General features: G+C 38.4%; 1 protein-coding gene across 1 annotated transcript; it reads right to left on the bottom strand.

Annotated features, from left to right (window-relative positions):
* Positions 1-1,905: 1,905 nt before the first annotated feature.
* Positions 1,906-19,160, bottom strand: LOC129363931 (voltage-dependent calcium channel gamma-4 subunit-like). The gene is made up of 4 exons (XM_055036286.1): positions 18,796-19,160; positions 7,960-8,043; positions 4,681-4,821; positions 1,906-4,369 (listed from the first exon to the last, which is right to left on the bottom strand). Exons 1-4 carry the CDS (start codon positions 19,004-19,006, stop codon positions 3,843-3,845), a joined length of 963 nt encoding a protein of 320 aa, XP_054892261.1. The 5' UTR covers positions 19,007-19,160; the 3' UTR covers positions 1,906-3,842.
* Positions 19,161-20,897: the final 1,737 nt, after the last annotated feature.

The raw sequence follows: 20,897 nt of genomic DNA, 5'->3' as shown, positions 1-20,897 counted from the left end.
ATTTTTATGAGGGTCGTGTCAGCCTCTGCGTGTAGAACAACAGGATCAGTTGTAAAGCATCCTCACCTGCTTGTTCTGTGCATTTAAACGCTTCGTCTATCCATTTAAATGAGGCTGAGGTGATGTGGGATGGTGAATTGTGAGTTAATGAGCAGAGACCCAAAACAATTCAATTAGGTGGAGATTATGAGGGGATGATGTAGCGCCTTGATTGTGCTGCAATATTGGATGTTTATATCAGAGGATGATTTCCCAAGTTGGATTGCCAGTTGTTGATGAAAATGAAATCTCACCAGCGTGATCCCTCTGATTTTGTGAAGCGATTTTCTAATTTTGACATGAGGCACAACACAGAGTGAGGGAGATTTGATCTGTTTAAAATGCAAAACCAGTAAAAACAGAAACGAGGCATGAAGCAAATTCAGCAATCCAGCTGTGAATCATGAAGGTGGAAGTGTCATGGAGTGGGAATACTTTGTTGCAGCAGGGTCTGGCCACCTCACCATATAAAGAAAAAAATCACAATGAATTCTTCTTTGTAGCAGAGGATGCTTTCAACATGAGAAAAACTGAAATATCACAGGACATTTATGAATGAATGGCTGAAATAGAAAACATGGAACCTCCTGGGTAAAAGTAAGTAGAATTTTGATCTCATTAAGACTGTAAACAGATTGTAAATGCAAAAAACACCTCAAAGATGTCCTAGCATAAGGCAAACGTTCCTCAAACTTATGTTGGAAACTGGTAAATTTCTTCAAGAAGTGTCTTATTTAAGTTATGTTAGCCCATGGGAGAAGAGTGCAGTTCCTTTCCCTCTGCTAGAACATTTTTTTCTGTGAATATCATTAGTTAAATAAGACATAGGTGTAAAAAGGTTATTTTAAAAAAATCAAGTGAATCACTTTTTTTCAGGTGTAAATTAAATATTCAGTAAGATTAGAACTAAATATTTGAACTTTCAAACATTGAAAGTGGCAGCTTCTCTGTTCAAAGAGCTCTGCCACTAGTGTAGCACAAACAATGCAAAGACTCCAGCTGGGGGGTTGTAGCTTGAATGGAAACAGCAGCGATTTAATCTTGAGCAGCAGAGAAGGCATTCAGGAGAGAGGGAAAGGTCAGCCACCAACAACTGAACAAAGCACAGCGATCAGAGGTGTTTAGTGGCAAGACAAGCAATCCTGAGATGATTAGTAAAAGCTGCAACACAAAGAACAGAAAAATGTTCATCAAGAGGTTGTTGTCCTCTGTTAGGTGGGTTCATTCATATAATTCTCATACCTGATCAGGTGGTGAGTAGCTTTTCAGTCTATTCAAGCAGTCATGTAAAACTCAACTCTTCCCATCTAAATTTCTGTAATCCTACTCCCCAGTGTTTCTAACTTCCCCATGTCCATTCCTGTCTCTATCTACTGATGTCTTGATTTGATTTCTTTCTTTTTTCCTTTCCTCCTTTCTTCTTTTCCTTCTTTCTTTCTTTACAGAAAAACACTTCCTACCAGCTAAGTTGTGGGTAATTTCCTTCATGTAATGAATAACAAAGTTTTCGAAAGCCAGTTTGTACACCAGCTGTAACATGATTCAAATTGTTTTCTATGCTTGTTTTTAAATAACAATTATGATGGTGAAAAAGCAGGAGGCAGTCATGTTTCCACTGGTCAGCAGTTGACCAAAGTTTATGTAGGAAACCAAATCTGTGTTTTCTCCCTCACTGCAAAAATAAAAGGAAACTCTGTGGCATAAACTCAGTAAATGTACGGTTAGTATTAAATGGCGGAATCTGTTTTGATTTTAGGATTCCTAAAACAGCTCCAAATGGCCTCCAACACCTGTATGAATTACAATGGCTGTTCACACTAAACGGCTCTAATGAAAAGAAATCACCACCACAAAGTACAACAGCAATGACCCTGATTTTGTTTGTTTATTCGGTTACAGTATGCCGGGGGTAATACACAAGTTAAAAATATCTTTTTTTTCTTTTTGCAAGAACATTGAAAGTGGGGAACACAGCAGATCATAAAAAGGCACTGAATTACCTTTACATAAGAGATTAGTTTGGTACTGAACATAGTGTATAACAGAACTCCTCAGTAAAAAGATGGGAGCCTCAGATTCTTCACTTTTTGATACCTGTGCAACTTAACCAGTTCTTTACCTTCCCTCCTAATGATCCAAATTTTAAATGCCTAATAATGACAAGAGAGAAGGTGCTTTATTATATCGTCAGTCATAAATTAGTGTAAGCACATACAGTAAAATACAGCTGCCGCTCATACATGGAATAGAAATATAGTTTCTTTTTCTAAACATACTCACTGTACTTCACCTTACAAAACGAAATACTTAATAGAATCACAGACTCATAACGGAAATACTAGTCTTAGCTGAATATAAAAAGGTAAGTTGAATCACATGATCATTGCCTGACTGGTCAAAGTTTGATTATTGAGACAATCTTTCCTTAAATGATGCTTTGAATTCTCTTTTCACATTGGAATGTTTTTTTTTATTATATTTTTATTTACAGCTTTCCATTCTAAACATTGACGTTTTCAAACTGATATATAAAAGTGAAAGACCTACACTGAATGCTTTTTTTCATTTTTTTTACATGTGCTCTTCATAGTATGAAGTATTGTCTCCTCTCACACTTTTCTCTGGTCAACTGAGTCCAGCGGGCTCAGACAACGCTCACAGTATTTACTAAAAAATCTCATGGCATTTTTACTTTTCTTCACTTCTTTTTCTCGAGGTTTGTCTTTGTCACTGGTCCGGCTTCGTGCAGACCTCAAAGGATTCAACCTGCCACAACTTTGCTGTATTTCCTGAGAGAACTAACACACAGAGCAGTCAGGAACCTGCAGCACAGCACAGATCTTGTAGATAGAGATAAATCCTTGGGAGATACAGTTCCACATTGTTCCCTTGGCTTCTGTGCAGGATCTTTGTTTGGCAGTGGAGTGGCAAGCCTGCCAGACGTTCAAGCTTTGACAGACAGACAAGAAATCTCTGCTTGGTTCTAATCATCATCTCTTAAAAACTTGATGCCAAGACTCTGATTGGAGCCGAAAGAAGTCCCGATTTTTGTGTGTGTGTTTGTTAAGCTCAGGCTTCTCCAGAGATTTTTTTTGTCTTTTATTTTAAGACAGATACCTCCATTTGAGAAGGTAGGCTCATATGCAAGTGCGACCACTTGCATAAGCGTAAAATTTTTGCTCCGTTTTCTGTCCAGCTTTAGAGGGGGTTAGGGATTAAAGAACAAACAATACAGCGATAAAATTAGCCTAGATACTAAACATTCAGTACATCACAGTTTAGTAAGGATATAATTTTGTAAAGACACTGACTCTCTTTCAAGGTTGTATTTAGAGCCTTACATGGAATACAACAAGAAACTAGAGATAACGCCGCATACAAATGGAACACTGAAGAATATGTTTCATTTAGCACCATGTTGTTTGAATAATACGTAGATACATCTGAATTACAAGCCTCAAGGTTTCATTCTCAAGTTTAGCTAAAAAGTGTGGGAATAATTTTGTAAACATTGAATGTGTTAACAGACTGCTCATATTTGAACAGTTCAAAAATAAAACTTGAATTGGTTAAAGCACAGACCTTGGTAACTCTGTACTGCTTCACTGAACTCTAAAAGCAAGTGATTTTCTCCCTATTTTGTTAATTGGCTCATCTGCTCTCCTCCTCACTGTCCTCCTGTTTACTTTTGGTCCTTTCAGAAAATTGAGAGGCTCTTTTTCACAGGGTGAGCTCATGCAGTACATCAGACTGCTGATTTTACAGCATCATTCAGGTCAACTTTGAACTCACAATCCTCCCACTCACACAGGCGTGGTTCTGCGATTTACTCCATCCTTTAAATCATTTGGGAAACAGTTATGAACCTGCAGGAATTCAGCACTTCCCTCATGCTCAGGGCTGTATGTGTTCTCTGTCACACTGTCCCTTGCGAGGGCATACATGGACAGCTCATCCAAGGGCCCGCTGGAAGACGTTGCCCCCTTCATGCCACCTCCAGGCGAGTTCTCCCTCGAGGCCTCCGTAGAGTGCGAACTGGCGCGAGACGTCCTCCGACGGTAGCGGAAGCTGGGTATTCTAGAGTATGGCGAAGAGGAGGACAGCGAGCGGATAAATTCGCGCCGTGCCTTCCAGCGGATTTCCTTGTTCTTCTCGATGTAGATGTTGATGACAAGGACGGCGACAGTTTCAGCCACAATAAAGGAGAGGGCGTCGAAGTAGAAGGACCAGCCATAGGAGTAGGTGTACTTCTTGTCATCGTCTCGCTTGTCACCTGGATCCCCGGTGTTGCTTGAGATGTAGACAATGATACCGATGATATTGCTTAGGCCTGGTAAAAGGAAAGACGAATAACTACTTCTTGCCTTAAAAACAATCACAACTTTTCTAACAGCCAAGACAAAACTTATTATTTATCAACCAGTGAATGCAGGATTTTCATCACTTCTGGTAATCTAAATGACATTTATGATCATTGCCTATGATTGAGATGTGTGTCTATCTCTGAGTACCGCATGAGTCTATTAGTGCCACATCACTATTAATGGAAGAAACTTTCATATTCTGGCCCACAGCCCAGATGATTGAAGCTCTTTGAGAGTGAGGCTGTCAGTGTGCATGTGTGTGTGTCATTCAGCTTACCTGCGGCTACAAAAAGAATGCCTGCACTGAGGAGTACATTATTTGTCTTGTTGTATGCTCGCCCCACACCGACACACAACCCGCCAAGCATCAACAGGGTGGTGCTGAGGATGGGGAACACACTGAAGGCCCGAACAACACCTGCAAAGAGGCAGAAAATGTGGAAATCCCTCCAGAATAAATCAGAATTAAATTAAATATGCCAGGAGGTCAGGAAAAGACAGTATTAATGAGAGAAGCAGCCAATGAAGTGGTTACCACAATTGCATGTTACTGTGGGGTAATGTAAAGGAAACACAATGTCTCATGAAATTAATCAAGCTGCAGAAGCTGCAGAGATCCACAAGATGGGTGGCAATTCCTATAGCTCCAAAACATTTGTGCTGGGACAATGTCCCAGCACAAATGTTTGCTGCGGTGTCCGCATATGATGCCTTTAAGCATGAGAAGCAAGAAGAAAGCCATTTGTGGCAAGACTCTAAACTAACAGTTCACAAGCTCTTTCTATCCAGTCTGAAAGATCGCAAGCAGTTTCGCAAAGTAGAAAAGCCAAAATCTCTTTGTGTATAAATCTGTTGAGGACATACACAAAAAGACCTTCAGACATTTTTGTTTACATAAAATACAGAAAAATAACTTTTCTTGGAATGAAATGTGAAAAGTTTAAATGACTATGAATTATTGAGTATTTCCTCTTTTGCTAAATACAGTATTATATGCAGCAGAATAATTTTGTATGATAAAGAAAGAGAAAATTCTGTAACTTTAAAAATCTCATCAATTCAATCCCACACTGTCTCACTCCCACTTCCAGAGAACTCCCATTATCATTTATTCTCTGAGTCCTTGTTGTGACAAAGCTTGGCTAATCAGCTGTGGGTTGCAATAAGAGTACTCAATGACAATTACCACCAACAAAAAATGAATCACCATTTTTCACATGCAAGGTTGGCCGGGCTTTATTCAGCTGTGTAGCCTTTCATCAAGCCCTTTTTTCATTTAGTTTGACTAATGGACATAACCTGGACTGAGTCCAAAATCTGTCTTTCATTGTTAGATACTGATTCTGCTTTCATTAAAAATAAGATCCTTTACAAACTGAATATAAATAATGTCCATGTGCGACAAACCCGTCAATACAAATTTATAGTATAGAAAAAGAGACAGTACTCTTCATGTCTTATAAACACACAAGATAATGTGTTTGAATTTTGAACTTCTTTTTTGTCTTCATGTTCCTTGTTTAGCTTTTTGTCAAATCTAAAAACCAGTAATAAAGTAAGGAACCATGTGTGAGACCATTCTTTGATTTTAAATAGCACAATTAGAGCTTGAGTGACGGTTCTCTCTCAGACTAGCACTATCCTTTAATTAAACCACAAATGATGCCCAAAAATTAAAAAAATTATAAGAAACCATAGTAGAGTGTACATCATTGGGAAACTGATTATAGCACTTTGTCACTGACACGGTGATTATTTTAACTATAAACTTAAAAATAAACATTGTAACACGACATTCTAACCTAAATGTTCCAGACTGAATACTGTGGCATCAATGTAAAATTTCTTTTTCACAAGAAAAACAAGGTTTTTTTTGTTTGTCTTTTTGCAAAAAAATCAATATAGAAAGTGATGAGATTCAACACTTTTCCCCACTCTGAACACACTTTTTTATTTAAAGGATTTGTTTGGTGAAGGACTGTCTTGTAATTCATAACTAATTCAGTTACTAAACAAGTTGTACAAAGAAGGCTGTCTGAGCTTTGACAAAGAACCAGTCACAGATCTTGATGTTAGACTTAACGGTTTAATATAAATTGTATTATAGAGTGTAAGCAAGACATGCTGGTGCTAATTGAGTCTGAGTCATTAAACAGAGTCTGTTTAATGTTTCCTTCTAAAGATTTACTTTAGAAGTTGATTCTTCTGTGCCAACTTGGCCACAGAGACCGAAGCTGGGCAGCAGACCCCTCAATGGCTTAGAGCTGACCTGCAGGTAAAGCCGGAGCACTGCAGTCTTTTCTCTGCCAACATTCTTCCCATGGATTAGAGAATGGATTTTGTAATGTTGCTTGCAAACCCACAAATAAAAGATTGCACCATTTTGTTTTGTTTTCCAGAAAGAGTTCATCTGGACATAAATTTAGCTGGATCTTCCCTGCTACGTTTAGGACTTGTAGGGTTGAAACTCGAGCTAAATCTCCAAGTAACAACAGGAGCGGTAGGAAATGCCACCCATCTATTAGCAAGTACATGAAGTGGTTACCACAACTGCATGTTACTGTGGGATAATGTGAGAAAATATGATGTCTCATGAAATTAATCAAGTTGATAGATACTAAAAATATTCTGTTATTATTATTATTATTATTATTATTATTATTATTGTTTATTTTTTCAGATGACCTCTGTGGAAGGCTTAGTCTCCTCTACTAAACATGACCACAGTTTTATCACAGGAGAATTGCATCATTACATCTCCCCACCTCATCGCCCCCAACCTACAGGGAGGTGATGTGGGGCAATTCCTGTGGATGGACGGCTGCCATACAGGTGTAGAAATAAAGGTTGCTGCTGTCAACATGTGAAGGTCAGGGGATTTTTTTAATGCTTGTTTCATTTTATAGTCGCCTGCTCTGTAGAGAGTTGAAGACGCATGAACTTTAAATTGGATTTATAGGCCAGTGCGCTGTTATTGTTCAAACCAAAGGAACAGCTTTCAAATAGCCCACCACCAGTTTCAGTGTTGATGGGTCCAAAGGTTTGTGTGTGAAAACTGAGGTGAGCAATGGAAGAAAGCAAACACAAAAATGCATATTATCTACAACCTTTAGTCTATTCCTAAATAGAATCCCTATAGAAACACATGAATGTAAACATAAAATTTGAATGCTTAATCTTCTATGTGCGCATCACATGTGTTTTTCAGAGATAGGATGGCGACAGATGATTCACTGTGGCTACACCTCAGAGGAAAAGTTGTTTTTTTTTCTTTTTTAGAAGTAACAATTGTAGAATAAGGATAATTGTAATTCATTGTAATTTAAGCATTATTTTAGGGACAATTTTACCATTGTTACCACCTCACATGGTTTAATATTTCCAAGCTGTCTTTGATTTTCTTTAGCTTAGTTTCATTAAGATCAGAATTAACATTTCAAAAAACATGCCAATTTATTCTATATGAATTATTATCCACTTGTGGTTCGTCTCTAAAATCAAATACTAAAATAATACAGATATGTGGGTATAATAGTGTCAATAATGCAACACTTACGCAGCAGATATTCAGAGCGGTCTGTGTCGTAGTCGTCGTCATCAGTAAGGTGGTTGATCCAGTAGCAGCTGCCTTCATTGATGCCTGCAGCACAAAAGAATCAGAATGAGTCCACATAAAACTGATTGGTATATTCTGATTCAAATGGTTATTTTGCATCTTCGGAAAGAAAAACAAAAGATGTGGTCACCCCTGGATTCAGAATTCATATATAAAATGTGGATAAAATGTGTCCACAAGAGTCAGAAGTTCCTTTACACACAAGTATGGAAGCATTTGTTCCAGACACACATTGAAATGTCAACTATAAATCTTTCTCTTGCACAAGAACACACACAGGCACACACAAAGTTTGAGCTTTTTAAAATTGAATGTGCTTGTGTATCCTACATTTTCTTGTGCATCTCTTTCTGTGTTATATGTTGATACAGATGAAGCCCCTAAGTACCAAGGCAGATAGAGATCTAAACTGGCATCTTTGATTACGGGTGTATCCCTGTGAATATGTGTGGAAAAACAAGCATGTATGCTGGAATGTGCAACTTCAACAAACGACACTAGAGTCACTACGTTGATTCTTCTGTGCAAGCTTGGCAATTGAACGCGATCAGTGACCCTTTTACCGCAACACTTTGAAGCCACTCTGGATGTGCCTTTTGTTGCACATCTGTGCTGTGTTTGTAAAACAAAGAGGAATTAAGGATTGAAGATAATCCACCACTAATATGCCGTAGGCTGTAGGCCATAGTGAATGAGCCAAATCGCATGTGTGAAAAGGAGGGGTGTTACACGCTCATTAATGCTAACATAGGGCCCTTCCATATTTGCAAATCATCAATATACATACAGCTTCTTTTTTTTTCTCAGACAAAGCATTGAATCTCCTACCTTCTTATCTTCTGTATCTGTCTGGTTTTGAAACCCTTTCTTACATAGTTTACTATTGCACATGTGTTAGAGCGAGGGTTAAACTTTTAGTCACTGCACACATTTAAGGTGTCACATGCTGCACTTATTTTACCACAAGGTGACAAGGACTGATACATTTTAAATCACAGTTTTAGAAATCAAAAATATTAAAACTATAAATTAGCTGTTGTGATCAAGCCGATTCTCAAAAACATGTCAGGCTATTTCACACATTATTTATGTAATAGTGCAAACAATTGTTGTTTTCTGACTCTGTGGTTTAATTAAAACCTATTAAAACTACCTGTATGAAAATCGTTTCTTTTAAACTCATGTTCCCCTGCATTTAAATATATAACGGCACGGTTGTCATTCAGGATGAAGGTTTATTCAATCATGAATTAGATGAGCTTCCAGAAAGCTTTTCTTAGCTTAATCTTTATATCTAACAAAGACTTTCCCAAATCAAATTCATCTTTTGTACTTTACCTGTGACAGCGGATGAAAGCTGTCCTACCACATAAATACCAGCCTTCATTTACTGCAGTTTCAACAGATATCTGTCAACTCAATTTTACAGGTGTCTGAAGGTAAGCTGCAGAACTGTGATTGTCTGTGGCACAGCTTTTAAGGGCACAATGGCTTTCATTAACTAGGTCTGCTGCCTAATAAGGGACATCAAATTAATTAGTGTCAAATCAGTCGGCGGAAATGTAGCACAAGTTTCTGTGTCTAGTCACTGGTGGAAAAAAAATGGCTCTGTACTAATTTTAAACCACAATGTGAGACTTTAGTAAAAAAAACAAACAAACAAAAAAAAACATATTGCTCATGTGGTGAGCTAACAACAACACAAACACCTCTCTTATTCTGATAATTGCAAACACCAAATCATGCCACACAGGGTGTGTAGCAGAAATAGTTCCTATGTTTCATTGTGTCCTCTCAGCAGAATAAAACTTAAATGATTTTACAAATTGTTAACAGCAGAGAAGACAAAATGTTACTATTAAGCCTGTTACTATGTTTACCATGCTATATTCCTGACCAGTTCCAACAACTTACTCCACCTACTCTTATGTGTGCCAATGGCATGTGTGGCAGATCTTGATGTTCTATTCCAGTTTTATCTGAAATCTGTATTTCTTGTATGATCGTTCACATTCCTTTTAACAGTGTTCCACTATTTTTTTCACTGGTGGGATAGGGATGTTGCAGAGACTGATTTCATTCAGAACTTGAGGATGTTGAGAGCAATTTTTGATATGTCAGCATCAGCACCACATTCAGAAGTGTCTCAAATCTGACCCAAAGAAATCTGATGTGGGCCAGATCTGACTTCTTCCAAAAGTGTGGATGACCTCCTTGAAAGCATATCATCATTTTATTCTTATACTAATAATATTACCCGGTCTGCTTATTTTCATTTTCATAACATTAATTTTGAATATCCCTCCTTCAACTCCTGTACAGCCTCTGTCATTGTCTGTGACCTCATCGCCTCTCCTACTGACTTCGGTAATTCTCTCTTCTTTGGTCCCCCTAATAAATCCCTCCATAATCTTGTACAGCTTGTAAATCTACATTTTAGTCACATGCATCAACACTAATACCACTAGACTTTAACACATCACCTCAGTTCTGCAGTCATTACACTGGCTTCCAGATAAATTCATAGTGGAATTTAAAATCCTCCTGCAAACATACAAGGCCATCTTCAGACTTACCCATCATTATTTTCTAGTTCTTCTGCACAACACTACTTCCTCATGCTCCCTCAGGGCATCATCCTTCATCCACCTCATTGTGCTCTCTGTCTGCCTTGACACCAGGGGAAGCAGAGCTTTCAGCCGCTAAATTCCCTGACTTTGGATTTCACTCCCACTGGACATCTGATTCTCCTTCTGATCACTTCTACATTCAAACTCACCTGTTCAAAAATACTACACTCTACAATGTTCCATTTTATTCAGTGTAAGTTTTTAATTCAGTTGTTATTCAGTGTTTTCTTAAGCAATTTTTGGGAAAATATGAGACAGCAGGAATTGGACAATAAAAATGAGTTGAATTTATTGATGAAAAGATGAAACTCAAACTGGTCAGTTTCTTCTTTCAGGAACACTAAAGGATCTGCAGGGCTGACCAACAAGAACTGGTTTGGTTCTTGTTCTGATAACAATTGTCTTCCTGTCCTGATTAATGAGTGGGACTCAGAGACAGAATTCTTTTCTTTCAAAGAAAATATCCAGGAACTCCCAAAATTTTGTAAGTTATATATGGTCTGATAAAATCACAAGTGAGCATTTATTGACTAGTCTGCATGTGGAATGTCAACAGACTCCATGCAAAGAACACTGAATACAGAAACTGAATCAAATGGTGCTTCTGATATTTTTAGTACACTATGTAAGATAAATCCCCAGAGACAGTATGTAGATGGGGAAAAGGTTTTTGAAATTATTTATCATGTTCTTTAAAAAAAAGAGAATGGGAGAAAATGAAATAGCAAAACCACAGAAAACAAAATAATGAAAAATATGTATATGTATTGGAATCCACAGTAAGTAGGGTTTCTGTGAGCATTCAAGCGAAGCAAATTAGCAAGAGAGAGAGAGTGACAGCGAGGGAGAATGCAATCATAATTAAAGCAGCACAGGAAACATTTATAAGCCAAAGAGCAAACAAAAAGTTTGCATCGGGAAGGGAAAAGTGCAAGAGTAACAAACTGAAAATTAATTATGCACACTTAACGTATCAAAAGAAATAATGGGTTCGCTGACTCTGACTGGAGTTTGGGAGCCCCGTACTGAGCTTCTCCTTCTCTCCTCCATAGCAACCACTGAGTCTTTAATAAGCTCATTTACATAAATAGTCTCCAAGGATGCTTTTTGACATTTTCATTTTATTCTGATACCCATTAAATAAGAGATAGTGTTTTCACGAACATCCCCTCTAAACAGAACTGTCAACACATATGTAGGAGACAACAAACAAGAATGTCCATTTGTCGGCACACGTGTGGATGTAAGTGTACAATTACTGTGACAGTAATAGAGCAAAAGACAACAGGAGAAAAGCAAAGAGCCCTTATTTTGAAAAGGGAAAATTCACCCATTTGCAAACACATCCTGAAGGAAAAATTGTTATAACCACATTGATAGATGAGGGTGCTCAAACCTACCTCTGTACTTTTCTTTGTTTCTAATGACCTGCTTCAACATTTCTGGGATCACAATCAACAGTTTGAACCTGGGGTGCATCTGTGCATTATAGTGTGAATACAGTGACACACTCTAACACACTTTAAATGCTTTGGTCCATTCAGTACTACCTATTACTATAAAATGACCAGATGAGCAGCATTCCAAAATATTCAAAGGTCAGGGCAAAGTAAACTAAATGCACAATCAGGGAACAAAAAGAGTCTTGTACGTTAGACACACAGGACAATGGCTCTTGGGGGAAAAGGCATTACTGCATGGGCTGAAAAGTTTTTTGAAAGGTGATACTGCAAAGACATTTTCTGGCTCTCTCTAATCAACCGCCTGGATCTTACCTGTAATTAGAGTTTTAATCATTCTGTCGTGATTTAAAGTCAGAAAAATAAAAGGAGAATTCAGATTGTCCTCACTTTAGGTTATGCTTTAAAAACAACCTGTTTTATATATGAAGTGCACTGCAAAAGAATTCACACCCGTTCAATATTTTCACATTTTGTGACAATGCAACCACATCCTCTTTGCACCAGAATTAGACTCTCAGGTTGGAAGAAATGTAAATGGACCATGCACTCATTTCATTATATTTAATTGCAGGGAACGACTCAACAGAATGAAGGAAAGATGGTACAAACAAAATGTCTTGATCTGATTTAATTTAATTTAATTTTCTATTACATTTTAAATTGACAGTTCCACAGCACAGAAATGGTGACTTGCTAGACACAAACAAAATTAAAAATATAGTTTATCCCACAAATAAAGTGTCTTGTTCATAACAAGAGATCCACAGGGTAGATATCCTCACAAATAATTGTAGTGCACCTAATAGAAGTTTTGAGCAAATAGTTTGTAATTAATCCCACACACAGTCCAGAAGGACAGCTCTGCTCCTGTGAAAATCTGAACTCTGTCATAGTTTTCTAAAAAAATCTTTCCCACTTAAGAAGGCAAATGTTTGTTTTGGTTTTTTATGAGATTTTCTTTGTCAATCACTGTAATTTTCAAGTAAAGAGATAGAGAAAAATTGTTTATCAAATATAGCTTCAAATATTGCCTCAAATCGTTTTCTGTGAAATAGTCAATTATTTTGAAGCATTGCAAAATCACACTGATATAATATTTGCATACACTATGTAAGATCTGGTCTGGGATTTTCGCATGTCCTTTAGATTTATGGTAGATTGTATTTAGGACTCCTCTCCTCATTGCTTTCTTTCAACAGTAGCTGATAAATGGATGCCCTGTCCTGACCTGCTCTGGATCTCTGCAGTTCCTTCTCCAAAATTGCCAAGAATAAATTGACTCCTCTAAATAATGCTCAAGGTAAATGGCTGGTTCAGTCTAGAGTTTATTGGAGTCCTGTAATGGCAATAAGCTCGATGCTTTGACTTCCTCATTTCAATATTTCAGTGGCTTTGCAGATAGATTAATGATCAACCCAATCAAAATTGGCATTTACATTACGCAATACCATCAGTCAGTAAATGATGAACATGTATTACTTCTACACAGTTTAAAAACAAACACAAGTAGTGTTTCAGCTGTGGTTTTACTTTAATCTTTATCACCCCTGAACCTCCAACAAAGATGAGAGCACTCAAAGGTTTACAATAAGTTAAATGATTATGTTTTGCATAGCTAAAAGGCTCAATGTCCAAAGCAGACATGTTCCCACAACTTTCAATGATTCACCAACACATGAATTAATTGTTGTGGAAGCGGAGAAAACCGGGGCAGCAAACAAACTGCGCCAATATTTTTTTTTCTTCTGTCTCTCTGTCATTTAGTCCAAGTGAGGATGAGAGAAAAGCAATTTTGGCAAAGACATCAGTGATTCAGTGTTGATATGACTGACAGTTGGTTAATTAAATTGTCACCAGGCTGCAATTTCTTCAAACACAGCTTGAGTTCGACTGTGCATGTGTATCCAAGTTGTTGGGAGAAAACTGAGATTTTATGCCACATGTAAGCTGTTGTGAGTCCTGTTATGCATAGTCAGTTAAAAATGCGCACAAGCAATTGATTCTCAATGTTATCTATATTTATGAGGGAATTACTTGGAAATGTGTAAATATTTGTATATATATCAGGAGTTTTCTACTTAATGGGATGCTTTATGTTGTCTGACTAGTCATTTCCATCTGCATTTATTTTATTTTATTCTTGTTTTTTGGGGGATTTCACACTCATTTGAAATGCTTTGTGGATAATCTACATTCATCCCAATTAGATATTTAGCAAAGATTGCTCTGGGTCTTAAATAACCTTAAAAATCTAAAATCTTAACTTTGCTGTGCTGATATTTGCATCTGTATTATAAATTTGCAATGTGTTTAAGGCAATAAAAAAAAATTTAAATGCATGGGAAATAAAATAAATCACACAGAAGAAAAATCAGCTGCTTTGACTCAGTTTGTCCTCCTTTAAAACATAAAACAAACTAGTAAAACCACTCTGATTCAGGCAGACATAAGGTCATTCTCAGCTTTTTGTTTGTGTCTCACAAGGAGGAAAACAGGGTGAAAGATCTGCCCCAACTGTGTTAACAAGCATCAAAAGAAATGATCTAGTTTTTCTTGAGTTCACTAATTAACACTACATCTCCTAAGGTCAAAATGTCAAAATCACAAGCAACTTTGCAACTTTAGTTAAACATTTATATTGCACATTTACAGCATAATTTCTGAAAAGACAGTTGTTTAGGTTTCAAATAGGGCTAGGTTATAGATGTGTCTATTTGGTTTATGGAAAATATTTACCAATCCAGCAACAGTCTGAATGCCCATCTAGTGACACTATAGCTTTGTAAGCTTCTCCTCAGTTAATTAACAGCATTCGAGTTAAATGAAGGGACAGCTGTGACATTATTGAAGAACAAAAATAAAAATTGTGACCTCCAAATGTTGAAAAACGTAACTGAAATATTTATACATGCTTACATGCAACGTATCAAATGCAAAGCTTTGTTTTCAGGATTTTACCTCACTGTAACTCTAATTTTCACTTTAACATGATCACAGTATGTAATGTAGTGTGGACTGAGCAACTGGCTTTAAATAAGCAGCTCTATGAAGGGCAGTAAAAGAAAGAATTGTTATCTGAATAAATAAATAATGAAACATAGAAAATTTTGTCATTTATTCTCTTGAAGCATTGATTGTGGTATATATCTTCAAATACCCTCGTCACAGTGACAACATTTTAACTTAATCTGTAAGGCAGAAAACAATAGGTTGTATTTACTTAACTTTGGTTTTGACGTTAAATATTAACTCAAACTACCAAAGTCTCAATTTGCACTGTCTCAGAAACTGCCATTAAAAAAGCAGCTTCGGAAAACCGGAAACACAAAAGAAAGTGGCGAAGCAGGAAATGATTATTAGAATGGAGAGGTTGAACTTTTGCGGAGATGAAGAAAGAACAAGCACATCAGAGGACGTGAGGACGAAGAGAAGAAGGTGGACGTTAACACCTGCTGGCTAAATAGACACCCCGTCCCCCACACTGCTTTTTGATAGCAACACTTTAATGACAGATACGTGGAACATGGTGAAACAGCAAAGTGACCTTCAGCCACCTCCTGCCCCCAACGCAATCGAATATAATTGAGCACCTTCTCTCAAAGACACACATATCAACCAAAAGCCCCCAAGAAAAACAGCTGCTTTACGGCTCACAGCAATGCACCGCCAGCTGAGGCGTTTGCTTTAAATATGATGCAGCAAATTAGATAGTCGAATTGGTTCATTCATATTTTTTACACTGGGTGAAGTTTCCGGGTGCTGGCCTCACAGTATTAAGTGTGTGAACTGCATATGAATGGAGTGCTGGCCTCATACTGAAGAGACCCTGTCTTTCTGATTTCATTTGAAAAAGAGGCGCGGCATGTGAGCATGGTGCCCTGCAAGCGCAGCTATTTGTTTATTGGACAGGAATAAAGGCTGAGTGGTGCTGAACAGCTGCTGCGTGTCTTCTAACAATGCGCTGTCACCGAGAGACGTGTTGATGTCTTAGAGTGTTCTGCAAAACAGGCCAATGTTTCACCCGGTAGCTGTGAAACCCTCAATAACTGTGTTTGTCTTTGTGACTGCAGGGTTGTGTGTGGTGGTGGTCGCAGCGTTAGTGGGGGATTGTTCTTCGCTTGTCTTTTCCTCTACTTTTATGAGTCTCCATGACAACTGAGCCACTTTGCAGCAGCTCGTAGTTTTTGGCAAAAGACACAGAAGCGAAACTATCTTATCACAACACACCCGGATGTCCGTCGCATCTGTCCACCTTCACCACAGGACGAGCCCGGCAGAGTTTCATTGCTTGACAATGACTCTGTGTCTCTCTCTTTGTGTGTGGGCTGGGATGAAATGGGGAAATGTGAAACTTGGAAATAACGAAGGGAAAATATCCACTGTTCCAACACTAAGAGACTTTCCACTGACAGTACAACAGTATTCAGTACTAAATAAAAATACACTACATGGAGCAAACACCAAAACATATCAGATTACTTTGATTGATCACATATTCCATATTCTATGGCCCTGCTCTGCTCCTCAGTTTTAAGGGTAGGGCAGAGTGGAAATGTCTTTGTGTTGTTGGAGAATCCCTTTAACTCTCTTGGACTGGAGCACCAGGGAGATTGCTCCAGGTGTCATTTAATTTGATTCTGTCAAGCAAAGTGGCTTGAGTCCACCTAGGTCTTGTTCACTGATGGTGAGTGAATTTCATACAGTACTCTGTGGAAATCTAAGGGCTACTTATGGGTGTTACCAGGTGGTTGCCCTGGTTGTGACACTTTGGCTTTATTAGAAACAAAGATCTGAATTTGGTTAGGTGATTTCATTGTGTGGACGTTCTAGGTCAGTGGGGAGGGAAACATTAACATTTGGGGATCCGGTTAGTGCTGCCTATTGGGTCAGCTCACTGCTGTGGGTTTTGTTTGCATTCATGGCCATGTTCATTGGTTTTACATGGTGCTTCCATTCCCGACACCAATTGACCCTTCCCGCAATTTAATTAGACAACTTCTACCCAAACTGATTTGCAAGCATACATGCAAACACAGACACATAATTTCTACTTGAGGGGCTGTTTGTAAAGTAAGCACATTTAAAATTGTACTTGAAACGTAATATGTAACAATGAATTGTTTATTCTATGTTGCATGACTTTGTGTTTTTGTGTTTATGATGTAAAGCACTTTGAAATGCCTTGCTGCTGAAATGTGCTACACAAATAAAATTTGATTTGATTTGATTTAGTTATTTCAATCTTGCATATCTCATATCATCATCATCATCATCATCATCATCATCATCATCATCATTATAATTATTATTATTATTATCATCATTATTATTATTATTAAATGTAAGTATTGTTGCTTTGTCTCTTTCCCCTCATTTGTTTTCTTTCTGTCTGTCCTTCCTTCGTCTCTTTATATTCATCCTAATCATCCTGCCTGTTTTCTGAAAGGATTCCAATATGTTGTGCCATTAGTTCAATAAACTATCCAACAAGGGGACAATCTCGTTTTCCCTTTATTTGTACAGCAATCCTACCTATGACACTGCAATGCAACCACATTCACCTATGCTGCTTATCTAATGTCAGCAAAATGCAAATGAAAGGAAAGTAAAGTTCACAATAATAAATATTCTATAAAGAATGGATATCTTTAATTGTTCCTGCCAAATGTTTTGCCTTTGCCTGTAGTGTTAAGGACTGACTCCACCTCCTCCTGTATTTCACTGATCTAACCTGCGTTTATGAGCAAGCAGTATTTTGTACTGAAATTTAGCTGCCTTGAAAAGCCAATATTGGAATCGAAAACCGAGTAAAAGAAAATCACACTTCTTTTTCCTGCCTGTGTTTATTGAATACAATTTCTACCAATTTCTGCCTCATGACAGACATCCGTGTCGTGAACAAATCCACGCAGTCACAGCGATTCTCTCATTGATAGCAGAGGCAAGAAGTCAAGGGGTGTTCGGAAGAAAGATTGGTCAATGAGCGTCTGTCTGCCTCTGGAGAAAGACGTCACTGCCAGCGCACCTCCGGAACACTAATCCGTTACATTTCCGCCAGAAAAAGGAAGCGAAAACCTAAGAGAATTAAGTGTTTATCGGATGTTCCGTTTAGATTTGTTTTTCTCTCTAAATCTATTAGTTTTTGCCTCTTTTGCGCGGACATGACGTGGACTCAGAGTCATCTATTTTTAAGTCACCGGGCATGTTTCCATAGCGATTTCATAGATGTTGCCAAGCAACGCAGCGTTGAATACAATAAAGACATGAATGAAAGTAGACTAATAACGCGCACATTTCCTGGCAGCGAGAGTGAATGGGCTCAGACGCGCCGGCTTGGCATGGCATTCTTTCGCAAAGGCTTTATGTGTGAGATTTAAGCGGTGTATTGGCGCACAGGTTTACTCCGTCTTCTTCATCTTAAAATGCCCATTCTTCCCCCTGCGCATCTCTAACATATTGTATAAATCACTTAAAAGTTTTTCCCCCACAGTTATAAGGTTCTTCAGCTGTGGAATTATTCCTATTTAGAGGCATTTGACGTGCGTAAAAGGAGCGCGTCCTTTGTGCGCGCCGGGGGAAAAAAAGTAATCCTAAAACGAAAACTATTTTATATTTGACATAAAAAAAATCTTGTTCACTGGAGGAAAAAAGTGCAGACATATTAAAGTTTGAGGGGAGCTTACCTTCAATACAACAGATTCTCCACAGTCCTGAGTGGGTGAGATCGCCTTTCTTAGTTTTGATCTCGTCTGTGGTGGCGTTGGTGCCATTACAGATGTATGCCCGCGAATAGAGCCAGTAGTCCGTGCCAATAGCGATGGTCATCAAGCTGAAGGCGGCGAAAGCCCCTGCCGTGGCCAGGAGCGTTTGAACCCCGCGGTCGCACCAACCCATGGCGCTTCATGCTAGTCCGCACACACCCTGCTCCAGCAGCATGCACGCACCAGGGCGCGTCAGGGCGAGGGTCTTCTGGTCATACTTGTGTTGAAAAGTGAAAGAAACCACAGACTGATGAAGCCACTGTTCGTGATGCTCAGCTGACGTTCACCTTGCAGACAGGACACCGGTGGTGTCCACTAGTGAAGCCCCATTTGAAGCACAGAGGAGAGATTGACAGCAACATCAAAACACTTCCAACCTCATCAGCACTTGATCAGACTGTTTTCTTCTCCTCAATTATGGTCTTGGAGCACTTTTTTTTCTGCTCCAACACAGATTGCGTCTCTGTTAAAACCCATCTGAACGAGCGCGACGCCAAAAGACTCTTTAGTGAGACCCCACCCTCATCAAATCTAACCAATGAATGAGACGTGCGTTTAAATGAGTAAAATGAGAACTCTGATCTGCATTTAAATTTGCTGTCACAGCCTGTGCCCAATTAAAAATATTGGAGATTCTATGAGCAAATGTAAATATCCAAACAAAGCCAATGGCATGTGAGACGTCTCCACGCTCCACAATGAATTCACGTGTAATGAATATTACCAAACTCGGAGTTACGGCTGTCACAGGGGAGGAGAGAATGGCATCCTGTGACACAACGATCCCTGTGGTGCGCAACAGCCCAACAACCGAACAGACTGTTCGAACCAATTAGATGTTCAGCCGGTGTTCCTGTACTGAATAGGAATCATCAGGGTTCACCGGGTTCATTCGGAAAGCAAAAGTTGAAATGTGGAGAGAGGCAACAAATATTCCATAAGTGTCCATACACATTAAACCTTTTGACATCATGTCAAATTAGAATCAGAATCCTCCAATCTATTGTATAGTGGGAGGGAAATCATCCATTTTTTTAATCTAGAGAAAATGCACATCTGGTGTTGTTTCCCATTCTTCTCTTCCTATTACCTCTATCTGAGTCAGATTGGATGGATAGTTTCTTTAGATGCAAATTTTCTGGTCTTGACATCTGGACTTGGACTGGGCCATTCTTACACATGCAAATACTTTAGTCTGAACCACTCAGTCATTGGTCTAACAGGGTGTTTTGCAGCATCTAATAGATTATCTACAGGGTTTCCTGGTTGCGCCACAACACTATCAATGCTGATTGGTTACCTGTCCATGCTGAAGAAAATACCCATAGCAATGTGCTGCCTCTACCATGTTTCACCATGTTGTGGGTTCAGACTGGTCGGTAGCATTGACAATATTTTGTGCATTGACTGGATTCAGATTTTACAGAATCCACATGGTTTGTGGCACATAAATATTATTATATTATATTTTAATATCATAAATATCATATAGTTATTACTCAAGTCACAAATATTTCAATATCTTGTAATGTAAATCATCACAACTTAAAAATAACAAAGACAAAGAATTCAGTATCTCTGACAATTAGAATATTGTCAGAAAGTTGAATATTGGAAACTAACAGTGGAACACCATATAAGCCACTTAGCTTAAAACACCTGCCAAGATTTCCTGAGCCTCTGAATAGTCTCTCAGTGCAACAAAGTCAAGGGAAAGATTGCTGACTTAACACATGTCAAGCAAAATCTATTTTATGGTTTGAAGCATCTTCTCAGACAGGACTGACTCACAGACGAATCATGTTCTGTTTCTGGGACAACGTCACAAATGTCTTAAGTGGGAGAAGGAGAGAAGAAACTGAACTGCGTGCTTAGGAGGTCAAATTTCTTATTTCAGATGTGATTAAAGTTTGCATTTCATTTGGAAATCGGTGTCACAGAGTTCATGAAGAGTGAAGAAGCACAGAATTCACACTGCTTGAAGTCGAGGGTGAAGTTTTTACAGTCAGTGATGATGTCATGTT

This window comes from Poeciliopsis prolifica, unplaced genomic scaffold (assembly GCF_027474105.1).
Source record: "Poeciliopsis prolifica strain line A6 unplaced genomic scaffold, Auburn_PproV2 SCAFFOLD010, whole genome shotgun sequence".
In the NCBI taxonomy this organism is placed as follows: Eukaryota; Metazoa; Chordata; class Actinopteri; order Cyprinodontiformes; family Poeciliidae; genus Poeciliopsis; species Poeciliopsis prolifica.
Note: the sequence above shows the minus strand (reverse complement) of the source record. Positions and strands in the feature narration are given on the sequence as shown.